This window comes from Carex rostrata, chromosome 19 (assembly GCF_964058835.1).
Source record: "Carex rostrata chromosome 19, lpCarRost1.2, whole genome shotgun sequence".
Lineage (NCBI taxonomy): Eukaryota > Viridiplantae > Streptophyta > Magnoliopsida > Poales > Cyperaceae > Carex > Carex rostrata.
In genome coordinates, this window is record NC_135936.1 from 4,628,607 (window position 1) to 4,646,837 (window position 18,231).

At 32.6% G+C, this 18,231-nt stretch overlaps 2 protein-coding genes across 2 annotated transcripts; one reads left to right on the forward strand and one right to left on the reverse strand.

Annotated features, from left to right (window-relative positions):
* The first annotated feature begins 3,780 nt into the window (after nt 1–3,780).
* LOC144571437 (peroxidase P7-like) lies at nt 3,781–5,038 on the forward strand. The gene is made up of 3 exons (XM_078320720.1): nt 3,781–4,042; nt 4,139–4,330; nt 4,428–5,038. The coding sequence occupies exons 1-3, from the start codon at nt 3,833–3,835 to the stop codon at nt 4,977–4,979; spliced, it is 954 nt and encodes a 317-aa protein (XP_078176846.1). The 5' UTR covers nt 3,781–3,832; the 3' UTR covers nt 4,980–5,038.
* Nucleotides 5,039–16,180: 11,142 nt separating this feature from the next.
* Nucleotides 16,181–17,532, reverse strand: LOC144571436 (peroxidase P7-like). Its single transcript, XM_078320719.1, has 3 exons — nt 17,267–17,532; nt 16,964–17,155; nt 16,181–16,875 (listed from the first exon to the last, which is right to left on the reverse strand). The coding sequence occupies exons 1-3, from the start codon at nt 17,477–17,479 to the stop codon at nt 16,324–16,326; spliced, it is 957 nt and encodes a 318-aa protein (XP_078176845.1). The 5' UTR covers nt 17,480–17,532; the 3' UTR covers nt 16,181–16,323.
* Between the last annotated feature and the right edge of the window lie 699 nt (nt 17,533–18,231).

Sequence of the window (18,231 nt, forward strand, 5' to 3'; positions counted from 1 at the left end):
CTTTTAACTCCCAAATACCAGTAACAGCTGTTTTTACATAAGGTCCTTCCATACCAATGTAAAAGGATTTTACTGTGTAGACACCACTAATTTTATACTTTTAATGTATAAATCAGTGTTGTAAATTACGGTATGCACTTGTCGGACGGATAGGGTACCGTCAAGCTATTAATTGAGAATAATCGGTTATAATCAGAAATAATCAGCTGATTAGTTGAGAAAATCCATAACGTTTTGATCGCCGCCAACAACTAATCGGTTGTATAATCAAGCCTAAACGGCCGTTTTTTATAACAATACTATAAATTACTTGTGACATAGTTCAAGATCAATTGTTATATGTTGTGATTTGAAATTTTAATTTTGATTAATTACTCAAATTTTATTAATTGACAGTGCGACGGCCCCTGAGAAAACTGAGATTACGGCTCGTATGAAAAAAACATTGTGATATGCAAAATTACAATTTTGGCATCCCTTGTGAATTGTGAAAATGATATCATTTTTGTTTCTAGTCTTGCGTTGACATTGTAGCCCAAACATAACTCTTCTTTGGACAAATCTAAGTAGGACCAGCAGGTTAATGTTGGTTAAAATTAATTTCTTTTTTAAAACAGCAAGTGCATTTGGCGAGGCCCAATTTGGAACATGATACTGGACAGAAGAGATGCATTAACCATAGAGCCATGCATATCAAGCTCTCTTCGGATTAAAATGATGCTACTCTCTTATTCTCAGGCTAATTCCTTCAACGTTATGGGCAAATTTTCGCTAAGTAGTTGCTGGAGCTAAAATCCAGAATTTCAGATCCGGTAAGGCGAGAGCTTTGCCTTGTAAATCAATGGGCTCTGAAGAAGAGTCTAGAAATTCGCTTAGTAGTTCCGGACGTAGAGCAAAAAATCCGGTCCGTTATGCCTATGGGCCTAGTTAAGCCCAAATAAGCATAGGCGGGTCATGACCCTCACAAAGTATATGGTATATTTTTTCATCCATTCTAAATCATGCTAATATCTCTCCGCTGGATTTGATATCGTAACAAATGCCAAACTTTGATCCGTTTACAAACATTTAAAAATCAGTTTCAGGCGTTGATTTCATTTTATTTTATAATTTTGGGCAAACCACACGTACATAATGCAATTTTTTTTATTTAATAAATGCAAAATATAAAATTATACTTCTATATAAACTAAATTATAAATTTATAATACCGGCTAGAATACATGGTTGAAAAGAAAGGAATTTTTTCATTAGGGCATACATTGAAAATTTCGATCTTAATGTCATTTGAAGGTCTGGCTTTTTTTTATATATTAAAGATGAAAAAACGAATTTTGAAGAGAGATTTGAAAATCTGTCTCTACCTTAATGAAAATTTCATATTTATTAAATAAAAAACTTGGTGAATAAATGTTTTACTTGGGTGCAATCGAGAATAATTGGCCGACTAATTGAAAAAAAACATGACGGTTTGATTACCGTTAACGACTAATCGACCGATTAATCGGTCTAAACATATGTTTTTTACAACACTGATTGAAAGTATACATATGACGGAAACAAATTCACTTTGGTATTTGTTGGCCCAACAAGTGAAAATGGCAATATGATTGTAGCTTATTTTTCAACAAAAAAAATAATAATTAAGGAATATATATATTCCAAAAATATATAATTATTTTAAAGATGTAAATAGATGAGCCTCTTATTGTGACCTTTTGCAACTAGGTCCTTAAAAAATGGGATTTGGCTTATCCGGAGATATAGTATAATACAAATTATAAAATCCACATCTTTCTTTTAGAAAAGAAAAGAAAGGAATATTGCTCGAAGCATATTTTTGGGGGAAAAGAAAAAAAGAAACGCCCACCAAAAAGCTTTACAGTGGAACATGATTCGGCAGGGGAGCCTTTATATAAAAATGAAAAATACAAAATTAGTTTCTCGAAAGCCGAAATTAAATAAGCCAGTTGATATAGGGCATCTTTTGCCCGTTATTCCCGCTCGATTTATGCTCTTGAGAAATAAAGTGAAATCTAGGTAATTACAAATCCTTAATTTCCTCATTGGGCATTTGCACGAATAGTTCGCCTAGCAATAAGACTTTGCTGTGACTGTGAGCCATCTATCTTTGGTGCACCCACTTAGCTAACACAGTGAAAGTACTTAATTTATCTCATTTTCTATAGAAAAATGATTAGAAAAATAATGGGTCTGATGAGTCGGAGGTTGAAACTAGAGATGCATACACATGGTTTGGATTTCAATTTTATCAGAAGAGTTGCGCAAAATTTACAGAAAACAACGAAATTCAATTTTAATTGAGGTTTGTGTTTATTTGTAATTTTTTTTAATTATTATTCATTAGAACTTTGAGAAAAAAGTAATTTTACATTCATGTTATTAAAATGATAATTTATTTCTTTATGTATAATTTTACATAGATAAAATTATCTCTAAAAAAATGACATTAGGCACTTATTTTAAGACGAAGAAAAACAACTTAAACACTCAAACTTCGACAGAAATTTGAAATCTTGATAATCAAATTCTGAACTAATTTCAGATGCGATGAATATTGATCAAGAGCAACCTTCACAAATCACAAAGTTCTTTTAGATCATTTAAATATAAAAGAGATTCAGATAAACACCTTCAACTATCAGATTATACTACTTACAAATTTTACATTCTCGACGGTCCTTATAAAATTTATTACATACTATCAGATTACTCTATTTTAACATTTTAGCCCCCTATATTCAAATTCTAATTCTGCCCCTGCTCCATTCGGTTAAAATAGCTTCACTTGTAAGTGATTATTTTGGTTTATCAATACGTACATTTCTTTTTCTGACGGATTATGATAAATTTTCGTTGGGTTTTCCCATAACAACATCAAAATAAAGTAGTATAAATTAATTATCATGACTTCTTAAAATATAAATATAAAATATAACTAAACAAAAAATAACATAAATAAAATTCTTAATGAAATTATTTTAAAATGAGTATAAAATGTGTCACAATTAACAAAGTTTGACCTGTAGAACGAGTATAAAATAAATTTAAAAAAAAGTACGTGAATGCATATAACACGAAAAAAAAAATATGATCAGTGGTTTAAATTTGACATTTAAATTTTCTAATTCTAAATATATGCCCTTTTATGTCACTAAAAACTTGTAGCATTAAATCCTTCTCTTTAAGTATATTACTGGTCAAATACTAATTACTTTTCTATTACCAATTTACCATTTATATCATGTTTACTTATTAAAAATGCATGTGAAATAAATTACATATTTTTATCATTTCTAATATAAATTTATTTATTAGTTACCTTGATAATTACTAAAGGATCCGTGTCATTCAATTATCGACCATGACCGGTCAACAAGGCCCGTCACATGGGCTACAGGAATCACACATTCAAGCGACCAAGAAAATCACATGGTAACCCACACAACCTTACAAGAAGACCAAGACCCGAGTCCCCACAGGCATCAATCCCTTTGTATCATTAGAGCTATCCTTTCCTCCTCATCCATCCAAGTCATCAAACCACGTGGTTAATTTTAATCCTCCAAAATATTATTGTCCCCTTTCTCATTATTCAAATCGCCGCCAACTTTTTAGTATCATTAAATAAGAAAATCAAATTACTTCCCGTTAGTCAAATAAAGCCCACGTTGAGTTCGGCGTAGCTTCTTGGCTTTGCATGGACTACAACGCGTCAATGTCAAATATATATACCCCTACATACTCGTCCTTCTCCTCACACAGCTAAAAGCCTAAAACCAAAACTTTCTTCTAAAACACTTAGCAAGCCATGACCACCTTATCTATCAAGTCTCTTACATTTCTAGTACTCTCTATTCTTGTTTGCTCTGCTCACGGGCAGCTATCGCCTAGTTTCTACCAAAACACATGTCCGAACCTACAAACCATTGTCCGATCGGTCATGTCTCAAGCAATCGCCAAGGAGGCTCGAATGGGGGCTTCCATTCTTCGTCTCTTCTTTCATGATTGCTTTGTTAATGTATGCACTATACAGAGTGTCGCTTTTATTTAAATCTTTTGGTATTTATATGTGAGCGGGCATCTAATCTAGAGTTAATCCTGTTTTGTTTTCCAGGGATGTGATGGAGGAATCCTTTTGGATGACACACCGACCTTCACTGGCGAAAAGAATGCCGGGCCAAATGCAAACTCGGCACGTGGATTTGAGGTTATTGATGCGATCAAAACTAAAGTCGAAGCATCTTGCAATGCTACTGTCTCTTGTGCTGACATTCTCGCTCTGGCTACCCGTGACGGAGTCAATTTGGTGTGTATTATTGCAGCTCAGTTTTTGACGTAATTATCTAATGATTTTAAAGTGCAATATTAGTTGATCTTAATTGCTTAAATTTAAATAATTTCAGCTAGGAGGGCCCACATGGAATGTACCACTTGGCAGGAGGGATGCGCGAACTGCTAGCCAGAGTGGCGCAAACTCAAACCTGCCTGGTCCTGGGTCTAGCCTCACCACTCTAATCTCGATGTTCTCTGCACAAGGTATGACTGCTCGTGAAATGACTGCTCTTTCTGGGGCCCACACCATAGGCCAGGCAAGTTGCCAATTCTTCCGCAACCGCATCTTCAATGAAAAAAACATCAATGCTAGCTTCGCCTCATTACGACAGAAAACTTGCCCTAAATCTGGCGGCGACAACAACCTGGCACCGCTCGATGTGCAGAGCCCGAATGCTTTTGATAATGCATACTATGTTGATTTGGTGAACAAACAGGGATTGTTTCATTCAGACCAAGAACTATTCAATGGTGGTTCTCAGGACAACTTGGTGCGTCAATACAGCACCAATGCTGCTCTGTTTGCCTCCGATTTCGCAAAGGCAATGGTGAAGCTGGGCAACATTAGCCCTTTGACAGGGAAAAATGGGGAGATCAGGTTGAATTGTCGGAAGATTAATTAATTAATAAATTAGACTGATTCAATTATTTGGTTAATATAATGTGTCAGATTGAATAATTTTATTTCCTATTTTTTGAAATTGTGAAATAGAAATAGAAATTGTAACCTTTTTTTTTTAGTAAAAAACAGGGGTCAAGCCCCTATTTGATTGATGATATAGTTCATTACAAGAGGCAATAGAAATTGTATTAATTATGAAGTTGCCATCTTGAGATGTTTATTTGCACTTGATAATATGTTTGACAAATATTTTCCCTGCTTCTGGGTGTTAATAATTATTTTAATATTGTAATGACATTATTTATTCCTTGACAGGTTATTAATATGATTATAATTAAGCTTAAACTTGGCTAGAAAAGAACAAATATGATTATTAATACGGATTATTAATATGATTATAATATGATTTATTTAGGCGTCAGTACATTAATTATACCACATTGTTAGGAAGCTAGATATTAGATGGGCAGCAAAGGATAAAGCAGAGGTACATATTAAAAATTTCATTTTTTTTTAATTTATAATTTTTAATAATAAATGCAATAAGTTATTTCCAGAAATAAAAAATACTGCGAACAAAGTGAAAAATTCAACGATATATATTTTAATTGCAAGAACAGACATGATATGAAATTGTAATTGAGAGATATTTGCAAAATTCTCTAAGGTGGCAAAAAAATAATTTTTCAATATACAAAAAGAATATGCTCTTAGGAACACTATTATAGTTTAGAAAAGCATAAAATATCAAAATTATTCTAGCTTATTCATTTAATATCTACTAGACAGGACCAGTTAAGAAAAAGATCAGGGACGCAGCAATGAGATGGATGCCAGTCATAGAGGATGCAGTGCCCCTAAATATTAGAACTGATGGTGTTCCAAGTCCATGGAGTAACTTCTGATGATGAATGAAGACAACCTTATCACTTATCTTTTGTTTACTGCAGCCCTAACCATAGTGGCTTAGCCCGAATTTTTTATTAATATCCAAATTTAATATTAAATTTCAAAAAATAACCGCATCAGCAACGTTTCTCGAAATATATCCTTTCCGGAATTTTTTTTTCCGGAAACAGGCACAGACTACAAATGGCGCTGGCTCGTTCCCGTCCCCATCACACCCCATCAGATTTCAACGTTTTTCAAGGTATTTTTTTATTTAATTTATTTAATTTATTTAATTTTAAATGGTTTAAAATAATGTCCAAATAATTTAGGAAATACCGAATGGTCTAGAATAATTTAGAAAATACCAAAATGGTTTAGAATAATTTAGAAAATACCGAAATAGTCTAGAATTGTTTAGAAATTACCGAAATGGTGTAGAATAATTTAAAAAATACCAAAATGGTGTAGAATAATTTAGAAAAATACCGAAAAAGTGTAGAATAATTTAGAAAAATACCCAAATAGTGTAGAATAATTTAGAAAATACCAAAATAGTGTAGAATAATTTAGAAAATACCGAAATAGTCTATAATTGTTTAGAAATTACCGAAATGGTGTAGAATAATTTAAAAAATACCAACATAGTCTATAATAATTTAGAAAATACCAAATGGTGTAGAAAATTACCTTAGTAATATAGAAAATTGTTCGATTAATTTAAATTTTTTTTAGGAATCTCTTTTCCTTTTGGGTCCCTTTCGGAGCTCTGATTGTCTGATCGATCGGATCTGCGATTCAGGTTTTTCCCTTTCGGGTCATTTTTTTTGAGCTGCCGAAAAAATCAACATCCGCAGGCCGAAAACCAGATATGTCATTGAAACTGTCAACCGGATGTGTCATATTTTCCCGACCAGTAATCGGGTACTGTGATTGACGGGACTGTGGTTGTGACTGATTGGGCTGTTCGATATCATCATCGGAACCCGACGACTCACCGGAGAGCATCTCATCTCCACTCGCCAAACTATCATAATCAATTGCATCCACAGGTACATGCGAATAATCGCGTACATGTCTGCGGACCGCACTGGAACTGGGTCGGGACCTCATTGGTATATCCACAGAGTGCCGACCAGTACTAGGTCGGGATCTAACTGGTATTGGGTCTTGATCCACATGATTCTGACTGCTACTGGGTCGGGATATAACTGGTTGATCCACAGAGTTGCTACCGGTACTGGGTCCGGGTCTCATTCTTACATCCACAGAGTACCGACCGGTGCTAGGTCGGGATCTAACTGGTATTGGGTCGGGTTCCACAGGATTCTGACTGGTACTGGGTCGGGATCGAGGTTCGGGAATCTGACTAGTACAGTTCGGTTCCAATTCTACATATAACTCCATAATCTTGAACCTTTGTGAAAAAGACGACACAATTCCTAAAATCATTTCGAATGATTGTTGGTCCATTACCGGTACTAATTGATAGTCACGTTGTCCATCGGTGGACATATTAAACCTGGCATTGAATTTTCAGATTTCCTTGACTAGCATTGTACCCAACAAATTTATAAATCTCATTCTGAAGATAATCAAAATTGTGGTTCACGGTTAGCGGTAATGAGTATTTAGCTCGGGTACTGTAATAGACCCCGTCATCATTATATTAGATTTCCCCTCCAGTATAAATTTTCGCACAAATAGTTGTCATTTTTAATTTCGATTGGTCTGGCAATTTCAAAAATAACAACATATAATTAATTAAAAATTGTGTTGCCATTGGTAAAAATATTCTAGACAATTTTCAATAATTATTCTACACTATTTTGGAATTTCATAAATTAATAGGGCAACATTCTAAACTATATTGGAATTTTTTAAATTATTATAAACCATTTTGGAAGGTTGTAAACAATTCTAAATTTTCTGGACAATATTATAAAAAATAAATAAAATTTTTGGAATGAAGTAATTACTTATAAATTAAATTAAATTAAATTAAAAATAACATAAAGAAAATAAAATTACCTCAATCGAAAACCGGTCGATCTGACTGTCAGAGCTCCGTAAGGAATCCGAAAAGCAAAAAGTTCCTAAAACAATTCTAAATCATTTCAGAATTAATCAAAATTATTTCAGAATTAATAAAATTATTTTAGAATTAATAAAACTTTTAAATTTATTCTGCACTATTTTTTATTTTTTTCAATTAATATGACAATATTCAGAATTTAAATAATTTCAAATTAAATAGTTACATATTTAAATAATTACAAATTAAATACTTCTAAATTTAAATTATAAATAAAATAAATTTAAATTACAAATAAATTAAATTAAATTATAAATAAATGAAATTAAAATTATAAATTAATGAAATTAAAATTATAAATTACTTAAATTTAAAATATAAATAAATTAAATTATAAATAATAAATTAATTAAATTTAAATTATAAATAAATTAAAACTTACTGTGAGAGAGCGGATGATGTGAAAGCGACGACACTCTGCGAATTTATAAACTAAATTTAATGCATTTCCGGAAAAAAAAATTCCGGAAATTCCGTCTATTTCCGGAAAAAAAATTTCCGGATTTAGCCGGTTTCCGGAAAAAAAATTTCCGGAAATGGGGCCTGTTTCCGGAAAAAAAATTTCCGGAAAGGGTATATTTCGAGAAACATTGCTGATGCGGTTATTTTTTGAAATTTAATATTAAATTTGGATATTAATAAAAAATTCGGTGGCTTAGCTATAGATAGTTTCAAATACTTTTGGTTGCTAAACTCTTCTTTTGCTTGATTGTACTGTTGCCTTATTGCGTATGTGAACCAGGAGATATGTTGGGTTTTCTTTTGAACTGCCAGTAGCTGGTTTGTGTTTGTGATTTTATATTTTCAGTAATAGAAATGAGCTTTAGCCTCTTTTAAAAAAAAAGTTTATTCATTTAATTTTGAAATCTTTGTAATATTTGTTTTAGACAAAAAAAAATATAACAAATATTTGTTTAGTAATATATGTTGGCTTGTGTTATTATATTTTTTTCTGAAACTATATTTGTTGGAAGTTCAACTGATTAAACTACAAATTTTACTATTTAATAGTTGTCCGATTTAATATCTGAAAACCAATACAATCACTTTTAGATTACATGTGATTTTTTTTTTTTTGTATTAAAGAATTCCAGTATATCGAGAATCTTTTAAAGATTATTTTCGAAAATTAAATATGTATTTCTCCAAAAAGAAATGAAAAATTGTACCACTGTACTAAGTTCGTTTACGGTTATATGATCAATACGATCATTATCTCATTGTTTAGTGGCTTGATATTCCGAAATTTTTAAAAATACCATTTTCGGAAAATTAATAAACCAAAACACCCTTTTCGGAATTTTTTATTAAAAATAGCATGGCCGCTTCTGTGGAAAGCGGCCACATACAATCGGGCCGCTTTGGGGGGCAGCGGCCACTGGAAAACAGAAATTTTCCTTTTTTCCTTTTTTTTTTTTGAAAACAGAATTTTTTTTATTAAAATATTAGAAATATTGAATATATTTCTTTGAATATAGATGGAATGCAATATAATTTGATTTATTAGAAAGACTGCAACAAATAACCCGGATCAATATTTTTCAGACCGGATTTTTTGTGGCTGTAAGAAAAATTAATATATTTTTTTATGTGTTATTGGAAAAAAATAAAAATGTTTAGATTCTGAGTTATTGATCCCAGTTCAAAAGTCACTTCTAGATAATTCAGAAAATATTGTGATCTTTCTAATACATTTAATTTATAAAAAATTATATCTATTTTGAGAATTATTTTTTGAAAACAATCATTAAATAAATTAAAGTTTTTATTTTTTTTTCAAAAATAGATACAACTTTTTATAAATTAAATGTACTAGAAGGATCATAATATTTTCTGGATTACCTAGAAGTGACTTTTGAACCGGGATCAATAACTCAGAATCTAAATATTTTTATTTTTTTCCAATAACACATAAAGAAATATATTAATTTTTCTTACAACCGCGAAAAATCCGGCCTGAAAAATATTGATCCGGGTTATTTGTTGCAGTCTTTCTAATAAATCAAATTATATTGCATTCCATCTATATTCAAAGAAATATATTCAACATTTCTAATATTTTAATACAAAAAATAAAAAAAATTCTGTTTTCCAAAAAAAACAAAAAAACAAAAAAGCAAAATTTATGTTTTCCAGTGGCCGCTGCCCTCCAAAGCGGCCCGATTGTATGTGGCCGCTTTCTACAGAAGCGGCCATGCTGTTTTTAATAAAAAATTCTGGTATTTTTAAAAATGTCGGCTTGATATTGGTCCATGGATGCTTCCAGCTCAGCCGAAGAAGAGGTCAATTGCTCCATGCCTTGATTGGTCAAGCTCTCTAAATTCAATGGTCAGCGTTTTATGGTCTTCATCTCATCACACTTGTCAAATGTCAACTGTACTTCGGATGATGATTTTACATCATAAATGCATTCAAAAACTTGTGTTGAAGTTTTTGCTTATAATTTAATTAAGAGGAGGGTTCAAATGCCTCCATGTTTTTGTGCCTCCATCTCTCTCCATCATTTTCAAAGTTCAAACAGTCGATCCGAACCGTTCAACCTAACCTCCATACTAAAATATGTTTGGAGACCAAATTTTATATTTTTAGGAATTTTTTTTACTATTTTTTTAGATAAGTACAAAATCAGTAAATCTGAACCATCTAAAAACAATATTTTTGTACCTATCTAAAAAAATAGTAAAAAAATTCCTAAAAATATAAAATTTGGTCTCCAAACATATTTTAGTATGGAGGTTAGGTTGAACGGTTCGGATCGACTGTTTGAACTTTGAAAATGATGGAGAAAGATGAAGGCATGATGGAGACACAAAAACATGGAGGCATTTGAACCCTCATCTTTAATTAATTGGTCAAAAACTTGTGTTCAGAAACACGCACTAATGGTTTCATTTTTTTTTCGAAGAAGAAAATACAATCAATCTCTTTTTCAGAAATTTTATTTTTTAATTTCTAAATTAAAAAATCCGACAGTCTGTTCAATTTTACAATATTTCATATTTTCCCTCCTTTTCTTATTTTCGTGTCCATCAAAACACGCCATTAATTAAAAGAAACATGTGGAGAATCTATAAGAGGAAATATATCTCACAAAAATATAGTAGTAATATATAAATTATTCAAAAACAAATAAAAAAAAAATCCGAGTCCTCTGTTTGAATATTTTTTGACAGTCTCAATTATAACTCATTGAAAGACAAATTCCACATTTTTAATATTTAAAAAAAAACTCATTTTAAACGCTATCAATTCACGTGACAAGGTCGCATAAGAGAAATTGTACCATGTGGGATTTTTTAAAAAGAGAAATTGTCGCTTCAGAAAGATTATGTTCGGAAAATTACTGTTTATCGTGAAAAAAAAAATTCACTTTGAGCCAAATTTTTTTTTTCACAATAAACAGTAAAAATTAATTAAATTTTTTTTTTTATTCCTATTTGTTAGCAGGCCGCCGAATAGGCTTAATAGTTTCATTTATTTTTCAAAGAAGCAATGGATTGCGCATGCGCCGTATTTTGACTGGACAAGCTGCGAATTCACTAGTCAGCATAGTATGGTCTGATCCCGTCATGCATGTCCAACAGTTATCGCTTTTGGTAAAACCAATCATATATGGGGAATAAAATTGTTAAAATAAACCCTCTTGTAACTTAATTTGGATTGTATCGCATAATCGCATAGACCTGAAACGGATCCGATTTATCCGATCAAATCCGCTTTGAATCTGCTTCTGATTCAAATATGAAAAAATTATAGTTGATAATTTTGCAAATTTGGATCCAGATAGTGATCAAGTGACAACAAGAGATCCCGATAATTTTATTGATACAAAAACGGATTGAATATCTGATATAATCCAGAATTCAATTCCAAATAGTCACCCAGAATCCGGCCAGTTAACTAATTTTTTTAGTAGTCACCGACTACGTTTAGACTTCCGAGCTGTTTCTTTCTTATGTTTTGAAGATGTGGGATTAAAGAAGCGGAAAGCATTATAGTGAACAAACGGACGCCCCTATTAGAATTTACACGAACTTAGTTTAGGGTTTAGCAGGGGCGGAACCAGGATGAACCGATGAAAATTTAGGAGGTGTCACGGTAGTCTCCATTTCTCTCTCTCCCACGGCAGCTTTAGAAAATACATTTTAATGATATTGGGCTTTATAACAAGCAAATTATTTTTCTTGATGAGGCTAAATGGATACTTAACATTTAATTATGAACTTGAGGGGTACTACGGGTCCTAATCCTTCCATATATCTACTGCCCCCCCCCCCCCCCCCCCTGCACCCCCCAATTCCACCACTGGGGTTTAGAGTCTAGGGTTCGTATTAGTATATGCTCATTGAAAAGGTATATACGAATTCAATGATCGGATACAAATTTGATATTAGCATTATCCGCTCCGAATTCGTTCCGTTTTTACTCCTAGTTTTGCATGATCAACGCAAAAGTATTTTTGTGTCATGCATGAAATTATGGACAATTTTTCTTCGAGACTTCGAATTAATATAAGTGGTTATGAATAGATAAATTATAAAATAATCGTGTGTTAATTATCTATATAGAGGGAAACTAATTAATTATTGTGTAAATCAGTAAGAGTTATTTTCATTACAGGTACACAATTATAAGTTGGTTCATATGAGATTAACTTGGGAGTTTTGCTACTGTTTATATAAAGTAGGACAATAAAAATCACCACAGCCCCACTAAGTTATTAACCGAGATGTGGAGCCCACATCTTTGGGTATTCAGATCACCCCAGATCCCTTTTTAACAAGGAAGCTGCTAATAGTCTCCGGATACTAATTTTCGGAAAATTTCCGAATGCAACTGAAAAGTGTTTGTAAACATATTCTAATGATACTGGAAACTTCATTACTCAATAATGTATACTAATTCAATGAATTTTGTAAAAACTAACAATTTTTCATTATAGTGTGGTACCCAATAAATTTCCAGTCTAGCTGGTTTGATTCGGACCACTTGGACCACTTATAGTACTTTGATCATGACCACTAAGACCACTTGTAGAAATTCTCTAATGACTTTTCAAACTTGAAAAGTGTCTGTAAACCTCTTCTATTAATTATTTACACTTCAATACTCAATCATGTAAACTAATACAATGAATTTTGCAAAATTAACGATTTTTATTATAATGTGGTCCTCAATAAATCCCAGTCTAACTAACTGTTTTGATCAGAACCACTTGTAATACTTTGACCATGATCACTGAGACCACTTGTAATTCTCTAATGACTTTTTAATACTAGCAACTAACCCAGTACCACTTTAAATTATGTAAACTGTTTCGTTGAAAACTGTAAATTGTTTCTTTGAATTTTGTAAACATAACTATGTAAACTTTTTTTAAGAAACGAGTTAGAAGTGATCCAAGTCATTGGAGAGATTTTCCGAAAATTATAGTCTCGAGATATTACCTTTTCTCTTTTAACAATATAATTAAATGAGGAAGATTGTTTACTTCATTTCAAATTAGCTTTCGGGTAAGTTCATTTTTAATTAAAGCTTATACTTGAAAAAAATAATAAGATGAAAATGAGGTCAAACCTCTCAATTTTAAATATTCATTTAAGATTTTTCTTCTTAGTTTTAAATCTACGATCTTCCATACAATAAATAGTCTTAATATTCAATTAGGAGCCGAACTTAAAACTAATACTTTTCGAATCCATACAATTGGAGAAGAGATGAACTCATGGTACATTGCTGTGGGAATTCATATCCTATGAGTTAATTCAAATTTGAGTTAAGATCTGTACCTTCCGATTTAAATCTGCACTAATATTTAAGGGCTCTTGCGTTATTGATATGGACTAGATTGATCTAAATTATGATTGCACGATTCATAAAATTAACTCAAACGGTACATTAATACAGAGAATGCAGATTTTATTGGTGGGAGCTTTTTTGATAAAACTGATAGTGGCTATCAGGGAGTTCGGATCCAGTGAAGTAACTCAATCTTTGAGTTTTAAATCGGGACCGTCTAATTCGAATCTTTGATAATCTATTCGAAGTGGAGCGCACACATCTCGAGAGATGAATTCGAATCACGAAGCAATCTTGAACAACGGATTCTAATCGGACAGTCTCGATCCAAACCCCAAAGATTGGATTACTTTAGGGGATCCGGACCCGCTATCAGGTGGGAGCTTTACGGATAAGATTGGTAATCAAATTATAATGGTTGTTTCGTGTATTATTCATGGTTGAGAACACATCTCTTTGCTTTTTTTCCACAGTTATAGGCTTACATTTATATCAAGGTATCTTTAACAGAATTTTTTTGATAAGATAATAAAAGATATGGACTATAGAAAGGTATGGAATAATAAATTATAATAACAGAAGAGACTGATAGCCACTATCCGTACAGCATAGATAATAAAAGATATGGACTATAGAAAGGTTTGGAATAATAAATTATAGTCCATATCTTTTATTATCTTATCAAAAAAATTCTGTTAAAGATACCTTGATATAAATATAAGCCTGTAACTGTGGAAAAAAAAGCAAAGAGATCTTTTCTCAACCATAAATAATAGACGAAACAACGTTAACTCGCAAAATTTTATACCTATCTTTCCCATAAAATATGGTGAATAAAAAACAATGTTTTCAAGAACAAATAAAAGATTTTGTAAAAAATTCTACAAGAACAAGAGTGTGGCTAAATTGATGCCGGCAGCATTTCAGCCAAGTGATGCCGGGGCTATATTTTATTATATGATGTTCAAACAACAAATTCAAACTATTAGATGTTCAATTTATATTAAAATCTACTTGGAGACCAAATTTTATATTTTTTGGAATTTTTTTAATATTTATTAAGCTGGTTTGAAAACCGTTGTTTTCAATGCTGCAGAAATTTACTGAAAATAACGGTTTTCAAACCAGCTTAATAAATAGTAAAAAAAATAAAAAAATGTAAAATTTGGTCTCCAAGTAGATTTTAATATAGATTAAATATCTAACGGTTTGGATTTATTATTTGAACATCACATAATAAAATATAGACCCGGTAGCACTTGACTGAAATGCTGCCGGCAGCAATTTAGCCACACTCCGAGAACTGTTTAAGTGTTTTTGATGATCTTTTATTTGACTTTCTCGTGCTCAATTAATTGACCAGCATAAACAAAACAAAAAATCCAGACGCAAGTACGCAACCACTCAGAACTACAGAACAAACAAAGCTTGTAAGATTTAATCAAAGCACTGATACAGTGTATATCCCTCTGTTTAACTCAACTAATTGGAACTATTTGGCCTATCAAATTTTTTATATCAAATATCATCAATTTTTAAATATTTTAGAATTATTTTTTTCTCACCAAACTAATTTTCACCAATGACTGCCTTAGATAAATATTGTGAATTTTCTAAAAAAAAAAATCTGATCATAGAATTAATTTAAATTAAATATTTTAGAAAACATGATGATTTGAACTTTGAAAGTCCATCCTTTATTTGGGGCCGGACTTTGAAGTTCTTATCCGTGATATATTTTGCCAAGTTCCGTTGAAAAAATCATATTCAATTCGGTCCTTAAAAGTTCTGTAGTTAATTATTTGTCCTAAAATTAGAGGTTGAGCTTTCAAAATTTAATTTTTCTTCAACTTTTTTTTCCTAGATTCAATTTTGAAATCTAAATTTCCGCTAATTAGTTCATTGCATGGATTATGGATATGTAAGTATGTAACAGCATCCAGACCTTGTGGAGAGAGAGGAGCTTTGTTTTGTTCTTTTAATCAGATATGAGCATACTTTGTGACAGTGTTTTAGTTTCTTCTCCACAAACATATGCAATAATAATATGTACAATAAATAATGAAGTATTTAAACGTCTCTGGTGTCTTTTGTATTTGCCGTTTATTTTATAGCTACTACGGAACAATTGTTTGCATCAAAAAAAAAAAAAAAAAACAAAAAAAAACGGAACAATGGGGTACAATTTGTTGACGGCGCCTATATATAATAAATTATCCTCCAGTTTGAAATTTTTGGTTACATAGGAGAGTACAATACTTTTGATCTAAAAAGAAAGCAAGTTGTTGCATATCCGGCAGCTCGTACCACTTAACTATAATCATAATATGAATCCGTTTAAGCGCTATTACAATACCAGAATAATTATTAGTACCCTGAGGCAGTGCTATTATTTGTCAAACATATCAGGTAGACCAACATTATATCAAGGAGTAACATCTTAAGACGGAAACTTCATACTTAATTAACTTATTATAATTTCTCTTGAACAATTTCTGAACATAGGAAATAAAATCAACTCAATCTGACAAACTAAATTGACCAAATACTCGAATCAGTCTAATTAATTAATCTTCCGGCAATTCAACCTGATCTCCCCATTATTCCCGGTCAACGGGCTAATTTTGCCGAGCTTCACCATCGCCTTTGCAAAATCGGAGGCAAACAAAGCAGCATTGGTGCTGTATTGCGTCACCAACTTATCCTGAGAACCGCCATTGAATAGTTCTTGGTCTGAATGAAATAATCCCTGTTTGTTCACCAAATCGACATAGTACGCATTGTCAAAAGCATTTGGGCTCTGCACATCAATTGGGGCCAGGTTGTTGTCGCCGCCGGATTGGGGGCAGGTATTCTGTCGTAACGAGGCAAAGCTAGCATTGATGTTCATCTCATTGAAGATGCGGTTGCGGAAGAATTGGCAACTTGCCTGGCCGATGGTGTGGGCCCCGGAAAGAGCAGTCATTTCACGAGCAGTCAGACCTTGTGTAGAGAACATTGATATTAGAGTGGAGAGGCTCGACCCAGGACCGGGCAGATTTGAGTTTGCACCGGTCAGGCTAGCAGTTAGCGCATCCCTCCTGCCAAGTGGTACGTTCCATGTTGGCCCTCCTAGCTGCATTCATTTAAATTTAATGCAATTAAGATCTACTTATGTGCTTTAAACCATTAGATAATTATGATAAAATCTGAAAAATACACACCAAATTGACACCGTCACGGGCAGCCAGAGCGAGAATGTCAGCACAAGAGACAGTAGCGTTGCAAGATGCTTCGACTTGAGTTTTGATCGCATCAATAACCTCGAATCCACGCACCGAGTTTGCATTTGGCCCGGCATTCTTTTCACCGGTGAATGTTGATGTGTCATCCAAAAGGATGCCTCCATCACATCCCTGGAAAATGGAAATCAAAACAAGATTCACTCTAAATTAGATGCCCACTGACATACGAATAGTAAAATACCAAATGATTTAAATACAAGCGACACTCTGCATAGTGCATACATTTACAAAGCAATCATGGAAGAAGAGACGAAGAATGGAAGCCCCCATTCGAGCCTCCTTGGCGATTGCTTGAGACATGACCGACCGGACAATGGTTTGTAGCTTGGGACATTTCTTTTGGTAGAAGCTCGTCGAAAGCTGCCCATGAGCAGAGCAAACAAGAAGAGAGAGTACTAGAAATGTAAGAGACTTGTAATTAGATAAGGTGGCCATGGCTAGCTAGCTATGTGTTTTAGAAGAAAGCTTTGGTTTTCAGCTGTGTGAGGAGAAGGATATGGATTTGAAGGGGTACTTATACTTGACACAGTTGACACTGACGCGTCATAATCCATGCAAAGCCAAGAAGCTCCGCCGAACTTAACGTGGGGTATCTTTCTTTTTGACTAACGGGAAGTTTGATTTTGTAAATTAATTATATATTGGATAATGATAGGGGACTAATAATATTTTGGAGGTTATAAACAAGTTAGCGAAGTGGTTGATGTATGCCGGAGGCCCGGAGATTGGGGTTTTAGAAGGTTGTGGGCTTGTGGCCCACTTGGGGCTCGCCGATAATTTGATTTTCTGTGTCGCTTGACTGTGTGGCGTACTTTGTTATTAGAAAACATTTGTAGCTTGTTGGTTGTCAACATATTTAGGTGGTTCTTGCTCAATAATTAAAAATGGCTCAGCCCCTTTAAACAATTATCGTCCTAGATAGATAAAGAAACAAAATTGATTTTCTTTTTGCTTATTTCATACCCGTAGGCCAAAACAAAATTGATTTTAGAAGATGATGAAAAGATGTATTTTTTTTTTTTTAGAACTTTGAGCTACATTTATTTAGTCATAGAATTCACGAAATCCGGAGAAATTCACATAACCCACCGCCAAATTTGTATGAATTGATAATTTTTAATTATGATAATTAATTATGAATTTAAAATTTTGTAAAACGACTATAATGAATTTAATGGAGACTGACC